Raw genomic sequence first — 27,370 nt, 5'->3', positions numbered from 1 at the left:
AGGGTTACAGGGATAGGGTAGGGAAATGGATCTGGGTGGGATGCTGTTCAGAGGATCAATGCAGACTTGATGGCCAAATGACCTCGATCTACACTGTAGGGATTTTTTGATTTTATGATTCTATTCCATCCATAGGTTTAATTCTTAGCGGTTGTCTTAAAAATAATCATGGTCAGGAGAAGGGAGTAGTTTGCCATAAACCTCTTTCATTTAGAAAACTTTGTGTAATGAGACAGAGTTAGAAAGAAGCAAGAAGCTAAATGACTATGTATGAATAATAGATAGCTATGAATGGGGCACAAGGTACTAACACATTCAAGGGACTCTGATGTTTAACTCATCATGTTATTATAAGCAATTGCTGACAGTTGCTGCTGTGAGACACAATTATTAAATTGCTGAGGACTACACCTAAATTAACTGTGTGCTCAACTACTTAGCAACCAATGGATAGTGTTTCCATGGCTACTGTTTCAAAATGGTTGTCAAGGTTTCTCTTTAAAGAGAACCACATAAAGAGGTGACAAAGATAATTACAATAAAAAAAAGCAAACTTCAAGGTCACGGTAGGAAGGATTATGTTTTTACATTAATAAAACCAATTTGTACATGGTTAGAAGTGAAAAATAAGGCTTTGAAATTCCTTTGAACATCTCACAAGCTGCCTAATAGCTCTGCAGCGCAGAAAGGACAGTAAAGACAACATTCATTTTGTAACAAGTTTAGTACTGAAGGTCAAAGGTAAAAGAATAAAATATACTGTCACAACATTTAAATACAGTGGAACACCCTCTTATTCTCTTCAATGTTTCCACACAATGTTTCCAAGTGGGCAGCACGGTGGCACAGTGGTTAGTACTGCTGCCTCACAGCGCCAGAGACCCGGGTTCAATTCCCGCCTCAGGTGACTCTCTGTGTGGAGTTTGCACGTTCTCCCCGTGTCTGCGTGGATTTCCTCTGGGTGCTCCGGTTTCCTCCCACAGTCCAAAAATGTGCAGGTTAGGTGAATTGGCCAAGTTAAATTGCCCGTAGTGTTAGGTGTAGGGGAATGGGTCTGGGTGGGTTGCGCTTCGGCGGGTCGGTGTGGACTTGTTGGGCCGAAGGGCCTGTTTCCACACTGTAAGTAATCTAATCAGTGTCACTTTTTTCCCTAAATTTCACAAGCGTGTTTGAATTTGGACACAGCTCTCTGTCCTTTTTAGTGAACTGACATCCACAGTGAAAGCATATCAGACCCTGCACAGTTAAAATTCTCCTCAATAGGAAGAATAAATTATCATCCCAAGTTATATTTGAACAGACAATTCAGTTTTTATGAATTCATTATTGGGATAAGGCCAACACACATATTGTCCATCCACTAGCGCACTCATGTCATGGATTTTTTGAACTATTGTAGTTAGGTTTTCTCTTTTATTCCTTGATTAGATTAGATTAGATTACTTACAGTGTGGAAATAGGCCCTTCGACCCAACAAGACCCGACCCGCCGAAGCGCAACCCACCCAGACCCATTCCCCTACATTTACCCCTTCACCTAACACTACAAGCAATTTAACATGGCCAATTCACCTAACCTGCACATTTTTTTTTGGATTGTGGGAGGAAACCAGAGCACCCGGACAAAACCCATGCAGACACAGGGAGAATGTGCAAACTCCACACAGTCCCCTGAGGCGGGGATTGAACCCGGGTCTCTGGTGCTGTGAGGCAGCAGTCCTAACCACTGTGCTACTGTGCCACCCACAATGGTATGTGGATGTCTCTGGCTGGGCCAGCATTTATTCCCTACCTCCAGTTGTTCTTGAGAAGTGGTGGTGAGCCACCTTCTCTAACCGCTGCAGACCATTTGCTTGAGATAGACACACAATACCATAAGGGAGGGAGTTCCAGGATTTTAACACTGTAACACTTAAAATAAAACAGCAGTATCTATCTAATTCAGGATGGTAAGTGGCTTGAAAGGGAACATGTAGATGGTGGTGTTCTCATCCAACTGCTGTCATTGTCTTTTGAGATGGCAGTGATCTTGAATTTGGAAGGTACTGTCAAATGAGCCTTGGTGAATACCTGCAGTGCATCTTGTAGATTGTGCATGCTGCTGTGAATGAACATCAGTGGTGGATGAAGTGAATGTTTGTGGATGTGGTGCTAATCAAGTGAGTTGCTTTATCCTGGGTGATAACAAAAGCTGCACTGAGCCAGCCAGGAATATTCCATCACACTCCTGACTTGCACATAGTGGACCAGCTCTGGGGAAGTGAGTTACTCGCTGCAGGATTCCTACCCTCTGACATTTTCTTGTGACCAGTATTTCTCGTGACCACGATAATTGGCGAGTCCAAATCAGGTTCTGACCAATTGTTAACTCCATGATATTGATAGTAGAGCAGGTAGCAGTGTAGTGGTAATGTTTCTGAATTTGTTTTCCAGAACCATAGGTTAATATTCTGGTGACATGACTTTGAATCCAACAATGGCAGGTTGTGAAAATTTAAATTCAATAAAACCTTTAAAAACAAGTGAACCTAATAGCAACCATGTAGCCACTATCAATGTCATAAAAATCCATCTGATCCACTAAGGTTCTTTAGGGAAAGAAATCTACTGTCCTTACCTAGTCAAGCCTACATGTGACTCCAGACACACAGCATTGTAGCTGACTCTTAACTACCCCTGTGGGCAATTAGGAATTTGCAATAAAAGCTGACTTAGCCAGTAAAATATGGACAAATAAAAAAAAACCTCAGTGATAATGTACATATTTCCCTGATTTCCATCAACTCTAGTCTTGCTTGAACTCCTTGATGCCACACTCAGTCAAATACAGCCCCAATATCAAGGGAAACCACTCTTATATTACCTGTTAACTTCATTTCATTTATCCATATCCAGACCAAAGCTGGAAAGAGATTAGCAGTGGTTCTCAGAGAATCTAAACTGAACATCAGTTAATTGGTCATTGCTAAGTAAGAGCTGGAAATGTGTTGCTGGAAAAGCGCAGCAGGTCAGGCAGCATCCAGGGAACAGGAGAATCGACGTTTCGGGCATAAGCCCTTCTTCAGGGCTTATGCCCGAAACGTCGATTCTCCTGTTCCCTGGATGCTGCCTGACCTGCTGCGCTTTTCCAGCAACACATTTCCAGCTCTGATCTCCAGCATCTGCAGACCTCACTTTCTCCATTGCTAAGTAAGTGCTACTTGATAACACTATTGATGACGCCTTCCATCAATTTACTGATGATTGTGAGTAGACTAATGGGGTAGTAATTGATGTTCTGCATCTTGGTGTTAATGGCTCAATTTCAAAGTTTGCAGATGACACACAAAACTTTGAAAGATTATGAAATGTAAGGAGCACATTGTGGAACTCCAAAAGGTCAAGGTGGTGCAGTGGTCAGATAGGTAATGGATGAGATTCAAAGCAGAGAAGTGGGAGATGATGTACTTCAGTAGGAGAACATTAAAAGATAATCTAAAATAGGTGATGTAATTCTAAAGGGGTTGCAGGATCAGAATGACTTGGGATTTTCTATGCGCAGATCATTGAAGGTTCAGGGCAAGTGGAGAGAGCAGTTGATAAAGCACACAGTGTCCTCAACTTTATCCACAGGGACATCGAGTACAAAAACAAGGTGATGTTGAACTTGTACAAGACACTGGTGAGATCACAGATAGAGTATTACATACACTTCCAGGTGTTAGAATTAGAGGTAGGTGAGCACTTTGGGGACAGCGACCACAATTCGGTGACTTTTACTCGAGTGATGGAGAGGGATAAGTGTGCACTGCAGGGCAAGAGTTATAGCTGGGGGCAGGGAAATTATGATGCGGTGAGGCATGACTTAGGATGCGTGGCTTGGAAAAGTAGGCTTCAAGGCAAGAGAGTAATTGATATGTGGAGCTTGTTCAAGGAGCAACTATTGAGTGTCCTTGATAAGTATGTACCTGTCAGGCAGGGAGGAAAGGGTCGAGTGAGGGAGCCGTGGTTTAATAAGGAATTGGAATCCCTTGTTAAATGGAAGAGGGCGGCCTATGTAAAGATGAGGCGTGAAGGTTCAATTGGGGCGATTGAGAGTTATAAGGTAGCCAGGAAGGACCTGAAGAGAGAGCCAAGAGCAGCAAGGAGGGGACATGAAAGGTCCTTAGTTGGTAGGATTAGGGAAACCCGAAGGCTTTCTATAGGTATGTCAGGAATAAAAGAATGACTAGGGTAGGAATAGGTCCAGTCAAGGATAGGAGTGGGAAGTTGCGTGTGGAGGCTGAAGAGATTGGGGAGACACTGAATGAATACTTTATCAGTATTCACTCAGGAACAGGACATTGTTGCCGATGTGAATACTGAGTCACAATTAAGTAGAATGAATGGCTTTGAGGTATGTAGGGAAGAGGTGTTGGAAATTCTGGAAAGGGTGAAAATAGATAAGTCCCCTGGGCCTGATGGCATTTATCCTAGGATTCTCTGGGAAGCAAGGGAGGAGATTGCAGAGCCATTGGCCTTGATTTTTATGTCCTCGTTGTCTACAGGAATAGTGCCAGAAGATTGGAGGCTAGCAAATGTGGTTCCCTTGTTCAAGAAGAGGAGTAGGGATAACCCTAGTAACTATAGGCCGGTGAGTCTCACTTCTGTTGTGGGCAAAGTCTTAGAGAGAATTGTAAGGGATAGGATTTATGAACATCTGGATAGGAATAATGTGATCAAGGATAGTCAGCATGGTTTTGTGAAGGGCAGGTCGTGCCTCACAAACCTTATTGAATTCTTTGAGAAGGTCATTAAGGAGGTGGACGAGGGCAAAGTGGTAGATGTGCTGTATATGGATTTTAGTAAGGCGTTTGATAAGGTTCCCCATGGTAGGCTACTTCAAAAAATACGGAGATATGGCATTGAGAGTGAGTTGGAGGTTTGGAATAGGAATTGGCTGCTGGAAGAAGACAGAGGGTAGTAGTTGATGGTAAAGGTTCATCTTGGAGTGCAGTTACTAGCGGTGTTCCGCAAGGATCTGTTTTGGGACCATTGGTGTTTGTCATTTTTATAAATGACCTGGAGGAGGGGTTAGAAGGTTGGGTGAGCAAGTTTGCGAATGATACGAAAGTCAGAGGAGTTGTTGACAGTGAGGAAGGATGTGGCAGGTTACAGCTGGATATAGGTAAGCTGCAGAACTGGGCAGAAAGGTGGCAAATGGAGTTCAATGTAGCTAAGTGTGAGGTGGTTCACTTTGGTAAGAGTAATAAAAAGATGGGGTATTGGGCTAATGGTCGGATACTTGGTAGTGTGGATGAGCAGAGGGATCTTGGTGTCCATGTACACAGGTCTTTGAAAGTTGCCACCCAGGTAAATAGTGCGGTGAAGAAGGCATATGGCGTACTGGCTTTTATTGGTAGAGGAATTGAGTTCCGGAGTCCTGAGATCATGTTGCAGTTGTATAAGACTCTGGTGCGGCCGCATCTGGAGTATTGTGTGCAGTTTTGGTCGCCATACTATAGGAAGGATGCGGAGGCACTGGAACGGGTGCAGAGGAGGTTTACCAGGATGTTGCCTGGTATGGTAGGAAGATCGTATGAGGAAAGGCTGAGGCACTTGGGGTTGTTTTCATTGGAGAAATTAAGGTTTAGGGGTGACTTGATAGAGGTGTACAAGATGATTAGGGGTTTAGATAGGGTTGACCGTGAGAACCTTTTTCCACGTATGGAGTCAGCTATTACGAGGGGGCATAGCTTTAAATTAAGGGGTGGTAGGTATAGGACAGATGTTAGGGGTAGGTTCATTCCTCAGCGAGTCGTGAGTTCATGGAATGCCCTGCCAGTAGCAGTGGTGGACTCTCCCTCTTTATGGGCATTTAAGCGGGCATTGGATAGGCATATGGAGGATAGTGGGCTAGTGTAGGTTAGGTGGGCTTGGATCGGCGCAACATCGAGGGCCAAAGGGCCTGTACTGCGGTGTATTCTTCTATGTTCTATGTTCTATATTGTGGGGACCACATTATAGGAAAGATTTGCATTCATTTTATAGTGTGCAGAGATGATTCACAAGAATGATTCCACGGGTGAGAAACTTCAGTTATGAGGATAGATTGAAGAAGTTAGGACTGTTATTCTTGGAGAGGAAGGCTGAGAGGAGATTTGACAGTGGTTTTCAAAATCCTGATCAGTCTGGATAAACAAAAGCTGTTCATAAAAGGAACAGGAATAAAGGCATTGATTTAAAATTATCTGCAGAAAAAGCAAAGGTGATGTGAGAAAGAAACTTTTGCACACAGTGGCTGGTTAGAGTACAGAATGCTCTGCTTGGAAGTGCAGTGGAGGCAGGTTCAACTGAGGTATTCAGGAGACTATTGGATGATTAGTTAGATCGCGATAGTATGGGAAAAAGCAAGAGATTGGCACTAGGTAATGATTCTGGATTAGTGGTGCTGGAAGAGCACAGCAATTCAGGCAGCATCCGAGGAGCTTCCTTTTTACTAGGTAATGATGGTCATTTGAAGACCCAGTGCTGGCACAATGGGCCAAATAGCCTTCTTCTGTACCAAAACCGTTCTGTGAAGTTCTGCATGCAAATAGTGAGGACTCAGATGCATTCAGAGAGTATACGAGAGATAATTTGCCATATCTTAATTATATGAAGCCTTGAGCTAGGCTAGCGAGTAGGCTTTCAATCATAAGAAATAATTTTAAAAAGACACAGCATATATATATCTGTATATATATATATATATATATATATATAATGTTTACACACGCACACACATGCAAAGCTTTTTACCTTACACTCATCAGGACTGTATGCAGGGAAACTAATTTAGAAAGGATGCACCAATGTGTATAATATGGGAAGAGGGTGCTGATTCGTTGTGCTATTCTTGGCATGGGGTGCAACAGGTTTTCATGGTCATAGCAAACTGATTAAATTCAAATCAGGCAAGTTGACTCTGATTTGTCAGGGCGTTGTCATGGGGATTCAACAGGGACTGGCTGTCTCCGCAGCCCTTTCCTGTGTGTGAAAGTGAACGTGAATATAACTTGCATGAATCACTAGTATTTATGGCTAACAAAGCGATCTTGTTGATATAATTTTCCACCTGACTTTCTCCCAAATAGCAGCTAAATCTGGTCAGAATCAACTCAAATTGAACGAAATGTCAAGGAGTTTTAGTTTGCTTACAAATCATGTTCATGACCTTTTAAACTTGCTGCTTGAGCCCTTCATCTAATCCAATTCCTGTCAGTAAAATTGGCTACTTCCCTGTGAATAAATAAAAATATCTTCCAATCGCATTTACTTGGGGGAGCAGGGATTAATTCCATTGCATATGGTGGGACTGAGTATTGATGGGGATTTCTTTTACCTCAGAGAATATATATGAGACAAGATTGACACACTTTTAGCCCTGCTTTAAGTTTTTAGCCAACAGAATTTAATTGTATTCAGGCAAGGCATTCATCCCATTCTGGCCCTGTTTCATAGAGCTTTGAGGCTTTTTGCTCTCATACTAACAATGCCACCAGTAAGAGTGGCCCCTAACACTACTGTAGGAGACCCCGAGGACAAAGAGTTGTCAGGAATACTCCAAAACCCCCGATAGGTTCCTCAACCAGGACAGGCCAAACCTGCTCAGTGGAGTGGGGCTGGGCATTTTGGGTAGAGTGATGGGGGAAATGTCCTTAGGGATGGAAAGCTATGAGGTGTGAGATTTCCGATTGGCTTCAGGGATTTGGAAATGTGCCAGCTCACCACTCCGTTTCACAGCCTGTCATCTGCGTCAAGGTTTGCACTTTGACCATAAACCTCTCCTGTCACTCGTTAAAACTAAGCGGCGCTGGGGTGAGGCCCTTCAGAGGGATGGGATTGTCCACTTTAGGCTCTTAGTTGGGCCACAGGTGAGTGACTAACATAATGCTAACCTTGTCACTCTTACAATTGCCCCTTTTATAGAACCAGCCACCTACCTTCCAGCCTGTGGATATCCTGTAAGATGCATCTCCAAGATTTTATGCACACAAGCTGAGGTGGTTGTATGAATCCAGCACAAAGCAGTTGGCCAGCAGTAAATTAAATCCTGATCCACTGCTGCAGAATTCATCCATCCCTAATAAACATTTGATGGATGGGTCGTTTTCTGGTTATTTCTCCAAAGGGTAGGAAACGATAAAAATACTTCAGACACTTTGCAGAACAATTTAAATTAATTACTCTTTAAACATTTGCAGGACAGAGAGATAGGTACTGCTTAACTTCTGTTTCTCAGTTTAAAGGGGAATCATTTCACTCAGCTTTTATGATTGTCCACCTTGTGCCCTGCAACTCTATGGCTCTTTTCCACTCTTAATTCCATCGTGTACAATTATGCTCAAGTTCACACTGATTTATAGCAGATTTTAAATTTGGATTTGTATATTTGCTTGCACAGAAACTTGGCTGCAATTTCAGGACTGCCAGAAGGGCGCAGTGTCGAGAGCATTCTGGGCATAATTTGCTGATTGCAACAAACAGAAAGATTCAAAAGTCATGTTTATACCATGTCTCCATACCAGTAATCTTATGAAGACTGCTGGACTCCTTCCAGTACTGTGGTGTTACATTCTCTCACAAGTACCCGCATACATGGATTCTAACGCCCTTTATCACACAAAATATATTCCAAATTAAATATGTAGATAAGCTGCAAGGTCATTGCTATTCGGAACTGCTTAATCATTTGCAATGCTTGCAGGAGTAATGCTACCTTGCACTCACCATGACTTTCATTGTGTTATCTGTTACATTCCTAGGCACTGCAAAGTATTTATCTTGTGAATGAACTGACATGTTCACCGGTTTCAGTCGTCATGGACTCTGTCCTATATGAGTGAATTTAGCATTGGTGCGAAGATGTAATGTACAAAGCTTCAGCTGCAATGCTTGAATTGCTCTGTCTTAATTCTAATTTTCTCAGTGAGTTACCAGTAGACTTGGTCACTGCAATGCTCATAAGCACGCTTCAAGCTCCATCTCTGTTTTTGTGACCGTAGCTTCAAACTATGAAAAATAATTTTCCACGATCTCCTAAAAGGGAGTGATGAAATGGTATTTTATTGTAAGGCATGATGTACCCTCAAACTATCTAAATTAATGTTACATGCAGCATTGCAAGGTCAAGATAGAATAGAATCAGCTAATGCAGCTGAATTCTTCTGTTTTATTATTCAAATGCTAATTGGCATAGAGGAGTGAAAGAAGTGTTTGCTTTAACTATTTGTCTATCATAACTAATGCATAATTTCTGCTTTAGCACCTCATGAGTATTGTCAGGAAGAAAACTACAACTCCGTGGTGTGGACAAAGACACCAGCTGGAGAGTCTGCAGTGGTCAGTTGCCCACCGAGTGCTGCAGGTAAATATTTCTGGCAGGGAGTGGACCTTTCCTTCCTTTAAAGGGATATATCATATGTCCATTTAACGTTTAGAAGTTTTGAATAAACATGATGTTGAAATTGTGTTTGGGAGGGAATATCAGTAACTATTGGATACTTTTTGATACACGTCTCCTCTACATGGAAGAGAGGTTGGGCAGTGAAATCATAAAATCAGTGTATATTTTCCTAACCTTCTGCATAGTTGCCTGGTGCTGTTTTTGATTCGTGGTAGGTCACGTTGTCTTAGAGAGGCAGAAGACATTATTAGCACATTTCAATCAGGCTCTCTCAATGCAATTTGGAAACTGATTTAAAATGAATGATTTTGATTTTATTGTCACCAGTATTTTACAGCAAGAATACAATAAAATACAGGGAGAAGTTTTCATTTGTCACCATGGTATGGCGCCATTTTCAATAATTTAAGAAGGTAAAAACAAAGATATAGTTTGAAGAATGCCTCATAACTGAGTTTCCTCGGGATTAAGAAACACAGCAGAAAATAAGTGCTGGCTTCTGAAGTTAATGCTTCCTTCTAGCACTCCTCATGGAGCATTCCTCCCACACATTTGAAGATGGATTTCTTATTTTCGCTTGCACGCTGTCCTCACTACTGTAATTGGTGACTACCTCATGCTGCTGCTATCTGCCAACCAAGCCATATCCTTAATCATTATTCTGTCACTCTGGGCTGTTGGAAACCATTCCCAAGTATCTATGGAAATGCACTGGTTTTCCCATCTGATGATTAGCCTGTCAATCTGAACAATTTTTAGACGGGAAGCATAAGAAGAACATCACAATTAGATTCTACTATTAAATAAGGCTGGACCTACGTCTTCCCAAACCTCAAAACCCTTATTTACTGCATAGACTCTTGGCCTCTTCATAAGTGCCAGGCCATTATAATCATTGAGATGAAAAGTCATAATTTGTGTTCATCTATTTCTCACCTTTAACAAATGGGTCTTTGAGCTACAGATAACAATATCCATAGCTGATTAAAATATGCTGTCATTAGGAGAGAAAATTGAGTTTAACCTCAACCTCCACATAGAATATCGACAGTCATCAACTGCCACATAGAATAAATGTATTGGGAGTGAATTGTTATGAATTTTTGCAATAGAATACAATGTACATTCAATATACCTGGAGTCATCATTAAAGCAGAGAACTTGAGGCAGAGTATTCTGAGACACAGCAAACATTGCTGTGAGTCCTCAAGGGACTCCCAAGGTAATACTTTTTGACCAAGAAGTGATGAAGACTTAGGACAGTTGATTCTGGTTAGGAAGGGGAAGAAGAAGACCCTTAGTCAGAAGCTAATAATCATGGAATCCTGAAAGTTAGTCACCGGCAATTACATTATAGATTGTTTTGTAAAGCAAGTCAAATCATATTTCAACAAAAAAGTCCTGCTAAGTTTTATAGTTGAATGAGATGAATTTTGTTTGAATTATTACCAAGGAAGAAAGTACTGGGACTCAGTTTACCAATTAAGTGTGCGTTATTTGACTTTATTTGACAATAATACTGATTCACTGCGCTTGTACAAACCTTCAATACATTCTTCCAAATTCTATCCATGCTGTTTAAATAAATGACAAATAAATGAATCAACAACTGCACTAAATTAAAGCACAGAGGGTATTTTTATGCACTTGTTAGGCATTGGCAGAAAAATGCCTACTATTTCACTGTGAAATGACATTGACAAATGTAACAACCAAATATTTTGATTTTCTCAGGAATAATCCTGAGAAATTGTGTCCTAGATGATGAGGGAATTGCTTTTTGGGAGCCTCCGCGTTTTACCAAATGCATTTCCAATGACTACCAGATGTTGCAGTCAGAGGTAAGTATATTACTTGATGTATTGCTATCATTGCAGAAGGTATTCTCTGATCTAGGAATTTGCGATATCTATTATGTGTAGAATTTTAATGTCATTTCTCGTTCATAATCTATTACCCACTTTTTTTTTCTATTCACAGTTCCACTAATTATATACAGTATTTGTAACTAATAGTAGAGATGAGGAGTCAAATGATATGGGAGAGAAAGGGAGTGTTGAGATGGAGGATCAAACATGATCACTTTAATGATGGAGCAGACCTGATGAGCTGACTGGCCTTCTCATATTCCTGTTTTCTGTATTTCTATTTTGAACAATAACTGGAGATTGTCTTCTGGCATTATTTCTCCTTTTGCTATTTAAAAAAATATATTTTTACATGAGAGATTTAGCAAATTTTACTGACACTGAACAGGTAATGGCCAGAGTAGTTACCAATTTAAGAAGTTTGATGTTTCTTGATTGTTAACTCTTAATATCCTTCTGAATTGACTCAACAAGTCACATTGTTTTCAGAGGCAGGTCCATGAGAGATTCTGAGGGGAGCTAGGGATGAGTAGTTAATAGTGATCTGGACAATGACACCCTAATCGAGAATGAAGATCAAAATACATATAAAGAACTGAGGTTCTGCCAGGATCATCCATTACCATGAATCAGCAATTGTAAAACTAATTGCCCATCTCAATAAAATACAACAATTTAAATCGATTTAATTTGAGTATTTTTCTATCGCACTTTAATGGGTAAATTTTGTTATGTGATGTCAGTGAATTTGAAATCAAAGCTGTCATACCTGTTGGGACCATCATGATGTCCTTGCCTTCCAGCAGACTTCCAATGAAGCACTTTGAGCATTCCTTCACCTTTTGATTAGGCACTGTACTGCCTTCCAGACTCAATACTGGGTTCTTCGAGGAGAAAGTGAGGACTGCAGATGCTGGAGATCAGAGCTGAAAATGCGTTGCTGGAAAAGGGCAGCAGGTCAGGCAGCATCCAAGGAGCAGGAGAATCGACGTTTCGGGCATAAGCCCTTCTTCAGGAATGAAGAAAGTGTGCCAAGCAGGCTAAGATAAAAGGTAGGGAGCTCCCTACCTTTTATCTTAGCCTGCTTGGCACACCTTCCTCATTCCTGAAGAAGGGCTTATGCCCGAAACGTCGATTCTCCTGCTCCTTGGATGCTGCCTGACCTGCTGCCCTTTTCCAGCAATGCATTTTCAGCTCAATACTGGGTTCAACAATCTTAGATTGTGACTGCTTCCTTCAGGTAGACGTTGCTGGTTATGATTTTGTTTCTGCAATTTACAAATCCTTCAGATAAACATGTTGTTTCTTTATGCCCCTTTACACCCAGGTTTTGCTTTGTCCCATCATCTCTCTTGTTAATTAATCACACCAGACTTTTATCAAGGGTCTTCCCTTTTGTGTCTTCCTCCCTTTGAGCTTTCTCTTTTTTTACGCTTGCTTAAAATCTAATACAGATCTAACCTTTGTTAAGCTCTTTAATCCCATTGATCAGAAATGTTAACTCTATTTCTTTCTCCACAGTAGCTGCTTGTCCTGCTGTGAATGGTTTATGTGGATATTTTCAGATAGCCAGCATCTATAATGATTTTCTTTTGTTAAAGTCGAATTGTGTTCAACTAACTTTGTGATTTCTTTGAACAGAGAAGTTTAATGAGAGTTGTATGCTTGATGTGTACATTGGATTTAAAAAAATGATTAAAGTGTGAACTAACAGAAACCTATGGGATTGAATAGGCAGTGGTTACATGGGTACAAAATTGGTTAAGGGACAGAAAGCAGAGATTGGTGATTAATAGTTGATTGCTTTTCAGGCTGATGGGAAGTATACAATAGTACTGTTAGTACCTTGGCTTTTTTGACAAATATTAATGTTTTGGGTAAACAGGAAGTCATTTCCAAGTTCCGAGATGATACTGAACTAGAAAAGATGGCTAACAGCAAGGTGGAGAGTAACGGGTTCAGGAGGATATGGAGGAATAGATTTTTGCAATGTCAGTCCGACTTCAGAGACCTCTGAAAATGCTGAACTAGAGCCTCCATTTCCAGCAAATCTCATTCAGCAAGGGAAAGGGGACAGGGTATGAATCATATAGATTGGAAACATAAATTTTGCTGAATTCAGACTGATTATTTTCACAGTTCAGAGGTCTTTAACCCACAGTTTGGGAACCACATCGTTCAAGTATCCAACGATCTTCAGCTGCTTCATCTATGACCTTCCGTCCATCATATGCTTGGAAATGGGGATTTCACTCAAACATCCCTGGAATCTATTCACCATAAATCCTGTTCTCTGTGGTACGGAGGACATATCCACAAATGTTGTCCCACTGTCCATCTCAGTTAAACAACAGGAACTTACAATTTACACAATACCCATAGTGAGAAGGAAACTGCACTGTACTGATGAGACGGTGGCAATCCATTCTAATGTTAAGGGTGTGTTTTACTGAACATGCAGAGAAAATTACTTTTTTCAGGGTTTTTTTAAGGAAGGGAGAGAGATGGTAAAGTAAAGTAATTTTGAGAGAAAATGACAGCTGCTGAATTACAATTAGAGACACTTGCATTTGCAAAGTGTTTGAATGACAATTAAAATTGAAAGTGCTTTCATGTTCCTCTGTATAATTTTTGTCCTCTTTTGAATAAAGTCAGTGGTTAGATCATAGCTAACAAATAGTGTAAAGTTTGTGAAGTATTTAATTAGTGCATTTAGTCTTTAATACATCTATTCATCTCCAAAATATAACTCAAAGCAACATCAAGTATACATCCCATATAGATTGTATTTTTAAAATATATTCTTCCGTGAGATATGGGCATTGTTAATGAGGTCTGCATTTGCTACCATTACTAACTGCAGTTGAAATCAATGGCTAGCTAGGCTATTCTAGGGGGCAGTTAAGATGTAATCACATTACTCTGTGTCTGGAATCAAACATAGACCAGACCAGCTGACAGGGTTCCATTCCCTAAAGGACATTAATGAACCAAATAGGTTTTATGACAAACAGTGATAGTTTCATAAACAACATTACTGTGACTAGCTTTCAATTCCAGATTTTATCAATTAAATTTAATGCATGGTGGACTTTGACCGATAAGCCCAGTGCATCCATCTGTGCCTCTGGATTGCAGGTCCACTGACATTATTGCTATGCCAATATTGCTGTTGTAAACACAATTTCCCTTTTCATAACATGATAAGGTAGACTTTTGTTGTGTATGGGTCTGAAGAGTTGATTGGGTGCATGCAGTAATCACCAGCCACGTTGTTGATTTCACAAGGACTTGATCAGAATAAAAAAGGAGTTTGTAGGAGACAAACCTGAGACATGTGTACTTCTGTAGTAATTTGGGTCATATTCATGTTATTTACATAGCAAGATTCATCAAATTAGACCAGAAGGGCAAATATTCTAATTGAATAATCCACACTGAGAGGACAGGAGATCAACCAAAATATTCAAGAGCATGAAGTGATAAGTTTACCTTGTTCAGCACAGATCTCCAAGCAGAATGAGAACCATATTCCACCGACATCCATTAAAAATATAGTGCAAACAACTCCATGAAAGACACAACTATAAAGACATAGATAATGTGCAAAGATTCAAGATACTTAAAAAAAAAATCAGCAGGAACCACTATGGCAGCAATAAAGAGTGGCATACCACTCCAGAGTTCTCTGCAAATTAATGCAAGAGGTTACAGACTCTCTAAATCAACAGAGAAAAATAGCTCCAACTATCAAGAAAACAGTTCAAGTGAAGTACCTTCGACCCAATTAACGGTCATTCTTCCAAATCTGAAGAGAAAATGATAGGTGAGGATAGTGAAACCTCAAAATCATCTGAATTTGTAAAGTCAAGGACTTAGAATTGACAAATGAAAATAAATTAGTACAAACATACATACATATGCGCACACATGCATACACACGTACACACACACAATATACACATGCATGCAATGTAATAATTACAGGACAAAAGAACTGAGTGGGGGAATGTTATCTGTTGGTCTGGTTGGGTTGCACTACCACTCTTATGATTTTGCAGGGATTAGGTCAGAATAAAGAAGGAACTGGTAGAAGATAGACCTTGGGCTTGTGTGCTCCCTACAAATCCTGTAGTAATTTAGGATCCTATTCATGTACCCTGTACGTAGTTGCAGTCAACATCCTATTGTCTGTTTAGCAAATCGATCTAGCTAGAGCAGAAAGGCTGAATGGGTGTTAGATGACTTCAGGTTTGAAGATGCCCACACAGCATGGTTGTTTTTCAAGAAATGGGAAAAGATCAATTTGAGGGAAATGGCATTATATGATCAAATACTTTCAAAAATAAGCATTAACTTTAATTTTAATTCCACTATTTACTGCCCTTGTGATCAACTCATTGTATGGGATTGAGAAAAATATTATAGATGCTGGAACTTTGAAATAAAAGCAAAAATGCTGCAAATGCTCACCACATCTGGCAGCATCATTAACGAGAAAAACAGAATGGTAACATTTCATACTGATGCTGGATATTAGCATTATAACCTATTATTTCCATGAAGAACATAACAAAAATGTACATTGTGTATGAACTCAATTTATGCTTTTAAGATTTTGCACATCTTCATATCAAGTTATACATTGCACAAAACGTATTGTTAACCTGCAGACAAGAGAACACCTGTCTAAAGCTCAGCGGGGATTAACAGGGGAAGGAGTGTCAGAAATCATAAGAAAGCTGGCAGACACTTCGGAAGGAGGGACCAGCTACAGTGGAGACATTCTAGCCTTAATTGACATTTTGAAGAACATGACAGAAATCTTCCGTAGAACCTATTACACTCCTGTCTCTGGAGATATCCAGGTTAGTAGATGTGATGGTTGGTTGATGGAAAAGATATAGAAGAAATTTTCCCTGCACAGTTCCAGTTTCATTGAACCCAATTGAATTTGCAATCCACCTTTGTGTCTTCATGATTTAAATATGCTTTGAAAAGCAAATCATCATGGGAAAATGGTTACAGTCGTACTTCGGGCAAAATTACAGAGCTGAGCCATGGGCAGATTCCCACTCACTTTAACTGTTTTAGCCAATGGAGATCTTTAAATTGAGAATTGAAACTCCAGTCCTCTCACTTACTGTTGTATCTAATATGTGTAAAACTGTTTTCAAGCAATATTGCTTAGTTTGAGAGTTTAGACCTCATTCTAAATGGATACAGGGCGGTAAAAGAACTTCTCTATTTGAACTTAGTGAACATTCAATTGACTATTTCATTCAGACAAATCTGTGGGGAGGTTTCAGAATGAAGCAGAAATGCTGTATTGATGCTTTCGGGACAACATTTGAAGCTGTGCTTGAGACACATTATTGATGCACAATTGAAGAAATGTTTTACAATTTTAACTTGGCACTTGAATATTGGTGTTTCACTAATAATTTTCCCTTCGTGGAACAGACAAATGTTTTCAGAAAATATTTATTGTTCTTCAGCAATTTACTTTCTAATTAATGACTTCTATACTCCTCCTTACCTTCCCAATTTATTTTGCAGAATTTTGTTCAGATTGTGAGCAATTTGCTCTCAGAAGAAAATAGGCCAAGATGGGCAGAAGCTCAGCTGGTAAGAATTGAGTGCAGAATGGAGAATTTTAAATCAAAACACTATGTTAAAACAATTATTTTCTTTTCAATGCTTTCATTGAAGATCAATTCTCTGCTGCTCTTTAGAGTAGAAGTCATTGTCTGATCAGGTTGTTTGAGTTACAGTGACAGATCTAATGTTCAAAAAGACAAATTGATTTTTTTTTGACATAATAGTAACACAGACATCGTGACAAGAATAAATCAAATATCTGATAAATTATTTTGGAGTCTACGATAATTGACTTTTTCCTAACCAGCGTCATTTCAAATTCAGCATTTGAAAACTGGTTAGAGATGGAGAAAAATCCATAGCCTATGCAATGCAGAAGAGAGTGTGTTTCATAAGTACCTCACTCTTGGAGAGGTTCTGAAGGTTCATTCGTATTGATAGCTTGCCCATTTAATACATCAAAAATAATTAATTGTAGATAGCATATTTTGAAATGTTCTAAGAGGTGGATTGAGATGATATTAATTCCATGATTGTTCTTACTTTTCTATCTTTTGCTCTTATGTTCATCTATTCCTTCCTTCAAATCCATTGTTTAGCAAAGCAAACATTTGGAATTTTGCTACAAAGGATCAATTCAGGAAATGTTCCTTTGAAGTTTTGTAAAAACAGGAAATAGTTTATAAAATGAAGTGAGGCATATTGGACAAAACACAGATAAGTAATCTGAATGTGGAAATGATTTTCCTTAAGCCTTCAACTTTGGGGACAGAGTCTTCCACAGAGATATGTTTGGAACTGGGATCATGTGCAATGAAGGACTTATGCCTGAAAAGTTGATTCCCCTGCTCCGCGGATGCTGCCTGACCTGCTGTGCTTTTCTAGCGCCACACCTTTTGACTCTAACTCTCCAGTATCTGGGGTCCTCACTTTGTCCTATCAGGAAGTCTTGACAAGGAAGACATAAGGAAGGCATTACTACCTCTTGAAAGGTTTTGAGGGAGGCAGAATCTGACTGGTATTGACTACTTGTCTTGTAATAGCCTGTTCAGATCAGTTAAGCCTCAGCTTGGGGCCAAATTGGTGACGAGATGAGATCTTTTCAATGATCAATTCACATCCTCTCCTTCGCATTGTGGACAAAGCATGACAGGTAACTGGAGGTGATCTCCCAACAACAGGCCAAACAACAATGGGAAATATTGTTTTTTGAATTTCTTCTGATTTGCAAAACCAGGAATATCAGAGTCCCAGATGCAGCTTTAAGCCATTCAGTGGAGGTTACCTTCTTCATATTGTTGGCCTGTAAATTTTAGAAGCCTTCAGGATCCATCTTCAGATCCCCTCATGGCCATCTACCTAAAATGACAGTGTTTGATTCTTTTGGTGGGGCCCACAGTTTCAGGTGCTCTGATTGCTCCTGCACAGGACTTGGACACCATAAGGATCACCTTAGCCTTCAATCATCATGTAAGGGAGGAAGATTCTGCTCAATGGGAGAGTAACACTGAAACAACAAATCTGTTCATATAAAAGAAAGATTTGGTCATCTAGTATGGCTGTCCACCAAAAACATTTTAAATAAACAGCTCTACTCTGACCACAGTTAACTTTGATGGAATATGGAACAGATTTGGGAGGCATTCCCATACTACTGCACCTGCAGGATATACAGAGTCTGAGGAACTCTGGGAACTAGAATTTCAGGAAAGGTACTTTAAGGAGATGCTGACGATAATGCTTAGTCTGAAACACGAAGTGAATTTAAATTTAGTTCACTGAAAAGGACTGCTTTGAATTTTAAATTTGTTTCACTGGTTTCAAAGAGTAAGCACTGACAAACAATGCTTTAATCTGTTATTGTGGGAACAAAGTGGTTAAAGTACAGAGTATTGCACTTCGTTGGGGAAAGAGTGCCAAAGGAAGAAATTGTTAACAATTGTCATATATCTGAATATATCCTGCTAAAGATTCTGCTGCTATGGTTACTATCATGGATGAGGTGGCTCAAAGTGGTAATGAGATTTTCAACTGTATATGTTCTGTAATCACCATTAAGAGTGTTGCTTGGTAACGAATCAAAAAAGAGTGGAGACTAACAGAGACAGCTTCATCAAAAGGAATTGCTAACAAAAGTGATTAGGTTGGAAGGGCCACAGTGGCCATTTTATTTCAGGAATGCTAAATGATGTTGAACATTTCAGATTAATGCTGAGTTATTTCTGTCTGCTCACAAGATGTAAATGGTACTTACTGAATAATTTCATTCCTAAACTCATTCAAATTATTTCTGCTTTACAACTATTTCAGTTATTTTAATCTTCTAATTTACTGCTGATTTTTCTTGAATATGTAACCCTTACTTTTGAACTTACACAATCTCAGAAAGCTCCTGAATTCCAGGCGACAATGTTCACAATCTCAGTCCTATTTTGCCAGACTTCCATGTGTGTACAGAAATATTTGAAACTGATCTCCCTGGGCTAGGTATGGATATATTGACTTTGACTCTAGGGGTGTGTGTGTGTGTGTGTGTGTGTGTGTGTGGTGCATTATGGTTTAGAATTGTCCATTGTCACAGTTCACTCATGAGGAATGGCTATTTGGATAAAATACTGAAGAACTGATGCCATTGGAACTGTATTCCAGTATGAATGTAGCCTTTGGGGAGGGGGTTTGGGTGGTGGTGAGGTCAGGCAGTGAAATGGGTGAACAAAGCTAGCCTTTAGAAATCCAAAAGTAAGTGATATAGTGGGAGGAAAATTTAATCCATTCTATTTCATTAATCAACATCAAAAAACAATGATTGTGTCTCAAATCTCATTCTTCAAAGAGGAACACAAGCACATTGTAAATCTACAAAACTATGAGCAAAATGATTGAATAGGTCATTGACTGTACCATACAGCAAGCTTTGGAAAGGCATAACTTGCTCACTGACCCTCAGTTTGGGTTGCCCCAGGACCACTCAGTTCCTGGCTTCATTGCCATTTTGATCCAAACATGGAAAAATTGACTCAACACTTGATATGAGGTGAGAGTGACTGCATTTCATTTTCAAGCATCTTTTAACCAAACGTGGCACCAAGGAATCCTGGTAAAACTGGAATCAATAGGAATTGAGGGAAAGGGTCTTCGCAGTCATGCCTCCTTTAAAGAAAGATGATTGATTATGGTTATTGGCAATCAGTCAGCCCAGCTCTAGGATATCTTTGCAGGAGTTCCTGATGATAGCTAATTTTCAAGATGGCGGCATTGGCAAGGTAGGCAGCATTCGGGCTCTGGATCCCGTCAGCTCCAGATTGGTCAATTCCTCCCTAATTTCTTTACCATATTTTGCTTTTTTATCTTTTCCTTCATCTTCTTCCTGTTGGTGACATTGGAGAAGGTAACATCACAATGTTGGGCAGCTGGAGTGGGACACTTGGCAAGACGGCGATGATCCAGTACTTGTTCCTCCCTTCTCTTGAATTAGTTCATCTTAACCAGTGCAGGAGAAAGAATGCCACAACTTCCCACAGAAAGAAGAAAGATCAAATAACATTCCACTTTGTATAGTGTATTTGTGCAAAATAAGACAGGCATGGTGACTTCCATACTAAATTTGACTGAAAACTTGATTGAGCTACAGGTAATCTGGTGATATGATAATATGATGGAACAACACAATGAATAAGGCAAGAGAAACAAAATGGTAGAGGAGGAGAAATGTTCACAGCATTGTTAAACTGATCATTGTTATGGGCATCTGGAGGTCAGAGTTTCCATTCTACACTTCCACAATGGACACCTGGTTGTCACTTAATTCAGCATCTGCTTAAATGCTGTTACCTCTTGAAATATTATGTTGTGAGTATGTGACTATAATTCATATGATGCTTCATTTCATCTTACAGACTGGGCCAAATGCAAAGGAAGTGATGCAAACTGTTGAGAATTTTATTGATGTTATTGGCTTTCGACTGAGTGACTTCAGGGATTCCTATCTTGTGACAGAAAATCTAGGTGTGCTAAGATTTATTTTTACTTCTAAAATATGTTCCTTGAAATTGATATTAATTTTCTACTTCATTCCACTGCTCTCTGCCACTGCCTCTCACTGCTCTAATAAAGATAGTCCCATATGGGTTGCACTGAGTATTTAGGACTGATGCAGACTTACAATGAGTCACATTGCTTTCTATCCATCTTTACATTGGTTCATGACCTGTGTTCTTTGATTGTAGATAGTTCATTTCCTTTGATTAATCTTTCACATAACCCAACAGTTAAACTACCAAAAGCCCCAGAAATTAGAAAGAAGAACAAAATCGCATTTATAACACCACTCACAATCTCAGAATAACCCTCCCATCCCCACCTCTGCCCCCCCTCCCCACCACTCCACTCTCCCAAGAACCCTTGAAAGCTGCTGCAGCCAATTTAATTTTCTGTGGTGTAGTTATACTAGCCCTATAGAGAAACTTGACAGCCAACCTGCATCCAAGAAGGTGCCAGAAACAGAACTGAATGGTCATATTTTTTAAAAAAATTTGATTGACAAATGAATGTTTGTCAGGACTTGAGGAAAATTCCAGTCTCCAGCAACTTGTTTGTAAGGTACCAATTGATTTATATGCCATCATAGATAGATGTGGCCTCTGTTTAATGTCCCATCTGAAAAATAGCACCTCCAATACTGAGCAAATGAATTCCAACCTATCCCAGAGAGTCCAGATGAAGACACTGGTCCATGGGTCTTCCCCTGCAGATGTAACTGGGGTGGCGACGTGGAAGCAGCAGGATTCCTATCCTCCTGCTTCATTAAATGACACTCCTCCAACACCACTGCAATTCACCACAAGGAAGGGCATTAAATTCCACCTTCTGAGTGGGGATTAAACTCATGATCTTGTGACTCAATAATGAAGTGCTACCAGTAAACCAACGTTTACACCCACATATAATCTGTGCTTTGGTTCTGCTAGGTGAATGCACTACGTATCAGCTATCATGCAGAAACACATTAATCAAACCAACCAGACTGTGCCACTGTCTGTGATCCATTTGATCCTCCTTCCAACTTACTCATTTAAATCTTTCATTATGACCCTCTACTTCCTTCTCCTCTGTATGTTTGTTTAGCATTCCCTTAAATGTATCAATACAATATTGTAAACTTTAACCATGTCCCACGATAATGAGATCCACACTATTATCGTTCTTTGAATACTTTCTGCATTCCCTATTAGATTCCTTGCTTAGTAGCTTCCAGCTATATTCCTCCTTGCAACTGACACAAGTGTTTTGGATTTAGGTTAAGTTGACTTTAATGAAATGAGACAGAGACTGTCCCACAGTAAACTTGGAAATTCTGCTAAAAACAACCAAAGAACAGTGGAGAAGGTTCAAAGAAATGTTTAACACAATACAAAATCAGTTGATACCCCAAGAGGGAAAAGCTACATTTCACAGAAAGAAAATAGCTATGGGAAATTAATGAGATAAGGGACAGCATTAAAACTGAAAAAGGAACTTGCAAAAATGCAAAACAAAAACAGCACACATCCTGCTTACTGGGCATGATACAAATAAAGGACCACGGACAGCTTTAAAGAGCTACTAAAAGAGATTAAGAAAAGAAACTTTCCAGGGACATTAAAATCAATAAAAGGATATGTTATACCTATATAAAGGGACAATGGTGGTCATGAGCAGCATTGGCGCACGAAATGATGATATTGTCAATGACTATCAGGAAGTGGTAGGCCTGTTAAATAATTAATTTGCCTCAGTATTTACAGTAGAAAAGGAGGATAGCTTGTTGGATGTCCTGAGGAAATTAATAGGAAATGGGGAACAGGGAATGAGTAAAATTAAGATAGGTAGAACATTGGTAATGAGGAAATTAATGGAATTAAAGAGCGACAAATCTCCAGGATCTGATGTTTTCCATCTAAGGGTGGTAAAGGAAGTAGTGGAGCATATTATAGACACCCTAACTGTAATCTTTCTGAGTTCTCTGGATACAAGAGTCACCCTTCTGGATTGGAAAAATGTACATGTCACTCTTGTTTTTCAGAGGGCAAAGGAGGGCAGAGGTAAAACCAGGAAATTATAGGCCAGTTAGTTGAACATGTGTGGTGGGGAACTTACTGGAGTCTATAGTTAAAGATCAGGTAACCAAATTCTTCACCCTTTTATTTAATCAAAGGGGAGCTAGCATTGGTTCATGACAGGTAAGTAATGCATGACAAATCGCATTGAATTTATTGAAGAGGTGACTAAGGTAGTGATAGGAAATGTCAATGGATTTGTTTATATGGACTTTCAGAAGGCATTTGATGAAGTTCCACATGAGAGACTGTTAAGTAAGATAGAAACCCACAGATTTGATGGCAAATTACTGGCATGGCTGGGAAATTGGTTGAGTGGTAAGCGCCAAAATGTTCAGGTAATGAATAGTTACTCAAATTGGCAGGATGTGTTCAGTGGTGTCTCAAATGGATCTGTGTCAGCACCTTAATTATTTACATTATTTATGAACACTTGGATAATCATATATCCAGATTTGCTGAAGGCACAAAGATTGTTGCCAATGTAGACGGCATAAATGATACGTAAAAGCACAAAGGGATATGTTAGACTGAATAATGGGCAAAACTGTGGCAGATTGAGTTCAATGTCAGCAAGGGTGTGCCTATTTACTTTGAACCAATACAGCATAGATCAAAGTATTTTCTAGATGGTGTGAAGTTAATATAGTGGACTTCCAAAGATACTTGGGTTTCAGGTGCTTATCTCTTTAAAATGTCACAAGCAGCTGCAGAAACAAATCAAGAAAGCTAATAGAATGGTGGCCTTCATACCTGGAGGACTGGAGTACAATGATGAAGTTATGCTGTAGTTATACAAAATCCTGGTTAGACTCCACTTGGAATACTGTGAGCAGGTCTGGACACCACACCTTAGGAAGGATATATTGACCTCGGAAGAAGTACAATGCAGATTTATAAGAATGATACCTGGACTACAGGCGTTACATTATGAGGATAGATTATACAAATTAAAACGGTTTTCTCTAAAATTTCAAAGTTAAGGGGTGATCCAATGGAAGTCTTCAAGATATTATCAGGAAAATACAAGGTAGGTAAAGATAAACTATTTCACTGTTTGGGGATTGTAGAGTTAGGGGTCATAGTCTGAGAACCAGGGCCAAACCGTTCAGCAGAGATGTTAGGAAGCACTTCTACAGATAAAAGTTATAGATGATTAGACCTTTCTTCCACAAATGGCAGAGAATGTTGGATCAGTTGTTAATTTTAAATCTGAGGTAGATAAACTTTTATTAAGTAAGAGTATTAAGAAATATGGCCACAGTCCATGATCTCACTGAATGGTGAAACAGGCTTGAGGGGCTGAATCGCCTACTCCTTTGTTCCTAAGAGAACCTGCATTATCTCAGAAGTTTAAAAACTTTGATTTAGTCATCCCTTAATCCTTTGACAAGAGAAAAACAACCAAGTCTGTCTATATTTCCTGACATATGTATCCATGGACTTCTGGTATTATCCTTGCAAATCTTCACTGCACCTCCTCCAGGCCCTTTCCATCCGTTTCATATTCTGTTGAGTTTAGTGTGATATTAAATCAGGATCCATAGCCCCTTGATGTTCTGTGTTATTAGCTTCTCTGATGTAGGTCAGTGTCAGGTATTCCACATTAAGCTGAAACATAATTGCTATGAATACATTCTGCTTATCGAGAACACATAAGGTGGTGTGCCATAGGAATTGTATGCCTACAGTCAAAATTCACTTTCTTATGGTGCCACAGACTAATATTAAACAAATCGAAACCATAGTTACTCAATAGGAACAGACATGGGCCAGAATTATATAAAGGTGTGAGCTGCTTGGTTTATGGCCAGAGTTGTGACAGAGAAAAAGTATCCAAATATCTCAATAGATCTTGTACTTAGCCAAGCACACCTGAGGATCCAGGCAAAGTCTTATACACCTCTCATATAATGTCCTTGAACTTATAATCTGTGCCACACCTAATGAAGACAATTACATCTGCCACTGATTTACACATCTGATCAACCTATCTATATTTCCTGTAACCTAACACTTTTTTCTCATTTTCAACCATTGGTCCAATCTTTGAGTAAATGGCAAACTTACTTGTCATCTTCCCCATATTCTAACTCTAGCGTTTATGTGTATTATGAACAATAAGGGACCCAACACTGACTCAGTGGCATACCACTGAATGTCAGTCTTTAGTCTCATAAGTTTCCTTTAACCACTACCTTCTATTTCTTCCTAAGCCAAATTTGGACTTATCTTTCCACATTACCCTGGATCCAATTTACTATTATCATCTTTTTCAGCCTCCAGTGCAGCACCTTGTACAACATTTTGTTGGAATCCTTATAATAATATCAACTGCACTACCTTCATCAATACTCCTGATAATCTCCTTAAAATTCAATGAAATTTGTTCAACATGACCTAATTCTAACAAAGCTGTGTTGGCTATTCCTGATGAAGCCTTACCTCTCCAAATGGAGATGAATTCTCTCCTTCAGAATTTTCTTTAACCTTTTCCTGACTACTGATGTACTCACTGGCTGTAATTCCCTGGTTGTCAATTTTGATAACAGAAAGCACATTAACTGTCCTCCCAGTTCTCTGCCACCTCCCAAGTGACCAGAGAGGAATTAAAATTTGGGTCAGAGCTCCTGTATTTCCTCCCTCACCTCCCAGAGTAGCCTGGAATACAACTCATCCAGATCTAGGGATTTGTTGATCTTTAAGCCTGACAGAGCTTCCAATATCTCTTCTCTACGCACACCAATCTGCTGAAGAACCTCAAGTTCCCTCTCCTCAAATTCTGCACTTTCATTCTCCTTTTTCCGAGTGAACCTAAGTGCAGTTGTAGAACTAGACTGGCAGATATCGGAGAAGGAGGCCATTCAGCCCATTGAGTCTGCACTGTCAATCAATGACAGCTGTAGGCTAGTATGTAAGGTAACTGTTACCAGAGGGAATGATCTTCCAAATAGAATGACTACTTGTATTATACAGCACCTTCAGCATCAACATATAAAAAAAAAATCTATGGTGTTTCGCAGGAGTGCTGCTAAATCAAGCAGTTGGTCACTTAAGGAGATATAGAGGCAGATGTCTAAAAGAAGTTAGTTTTAAATAATTGCCTTAAAGGTGAAAAGAGAAAAAAAAGGCTGGGAAATATGGGGAGAGAATACCAATTTTTAGGGCCCAAGCTTAGAATCATAGAGTCAGAGAGGTGTACATCATGGTCCAATTCTTCCATGCCGACCAGATATTCTAGATTACTCTCGTCCCATTTTCCAGTTGAAACCATTTCTGCCTTTGATAAATCTATTGGAAATTAGGGTGCTGATAAAGCTCGAATTGGTAGAATACAATTAACCTAAAAATTCTCAGGACTGGAAGAAGTTACAGAGACAGAGATGAGTAAGGCAACAAATGCATAAACTTCAATGGAATGAAGATGTGAATAATGTCAATATGAATTTGCTCTGAATTCTATGAACATCAACATGAAATCTCCATTCTGCAATCTTAGGTAGTAGATACCTGTGCAGGAAATGAATCCTTTTAGTTATTGCATAACTTGCTGAAGCTACGAATCAAATGGGATTCAAATTATTTAATTGAGAAACACAATAGGGTACATTTTGTATAGAACATAGTCATAATACCTTAATCGGAAATATCTCTGTACTTAATTTCCATATTTTTAGCTATTTTACAGTTGTCATTATTTATGTAGATTCATGCTTTTCCCGATATTTTTTATTAAATAATGCAGTGCTCATTACCTGAAAATGCATTATGTTGAATAATTCAACGTGTTTGTATCATCTGGCTTTAGTTATGAAAATTAAGTGTTTGGAGTGCTATAATTTTTAAGTGTTTGCCATAATAAATTGAAGCTATCTGGAGAATGCAGCTCTGAAAGGAAAGGCCATATTTTCTAGCAATACCTCAATAAGCATGTGCACAAAATGTACACTTGCATTAATTGAGTCCTGCAAAGCATTTTTTGCTCAAAGGGATTTTTAAAATTAATTTCTGTCTCTTTGTTAATGTTAAACACCATCATTTTTTGCAGACGCACCTCTTTGAATTAATTGAAAATAATCAGAAAGAACTTTGATGTTTTTGTTTGTTTCAAACCAAATATTTGTTACTGTCTTAACAGGTAGATTTTATCCCTAATTCTTAGTAGAATGCCATATAAAACAAGTACGATTCAATATGTAAGGATTCAACATGAAATGTATGTTTTGCCCACTCATTCTAACACAGAGACTTGTTTAAGTGCATACTTTTTTGCACATCTTCTTGTCTACTTCCCTGAAGATGCCAAAACATGGTTTAATGATTGTTGGAAATGTTCTTGTCACTAAATACAGTGTTCCTTGGCCCTTTATTCTGCACTTTCAAGTTGTTAAAATTGCTGAT

At 39.3% G+C, this 27,370-nt stretch overlaps 1 protein-coding gene across 10 annotated transcripts in view; it reads left to right on the top strand.

The window, feature by feature from the left end:
- The window catches only part of adgrb1a (adhesion G protein-coupled receptor B1a), a 568,355-nt gene that overhangs the window by 256,574 nt on the left and 284,411 nt on the right, over positions 1–27,370 (top strand). For all 10 annotated transcript variants that reach the window (XM_043687847.2, XM_043687845.2, XM_043687842.2 and 7 more), the window contains 5 exons: positions 9,265–9,366; positions 11,140–11,246; positions 15,947–16,141; positions 16,833–16,901; positions 20,771–20,879. In XM_043687847.2, coding sequence (XP_043543782.1) covers positions 9,265–9,366; positions 11,140–11,246; positions 15,947–16,141; positions 16,833–16,901; positions 20,771–20,879 — 582 coding nt within the window. The remainder of the gene's footprint in view (positions 1–9,264; positions 9,367–11,139; positions 11,247–15,946; positions 16,142–16,832; positions 16,902–20,770; positions 20,880–27,370) is intronic.

This window comes from Chiloscyllium plagiosum, unplaced genomic scaffold (genome assembly GCF_037043375.1).
Source record: "Chiloscyllium plagiosum isolate Xiang-an unplaced genomic scaffold, Cpla_swu_hap1 HiC_scaffold_4, whole genome shotgun sequence".
Classification (NCBI taxonomy): Eukaryota; Metazoa; Chordata; class Chondrichthyes; order Orectolobiformes; family Hemiscylliidae; genus Chiloscyllium; species Chiloscyllium plagiosum.
The sequence above is the reverse complement of the archived record's forward strand: the minus strand, read 5'-3'. Positions and strand labels throughout refer to the sequence as shown.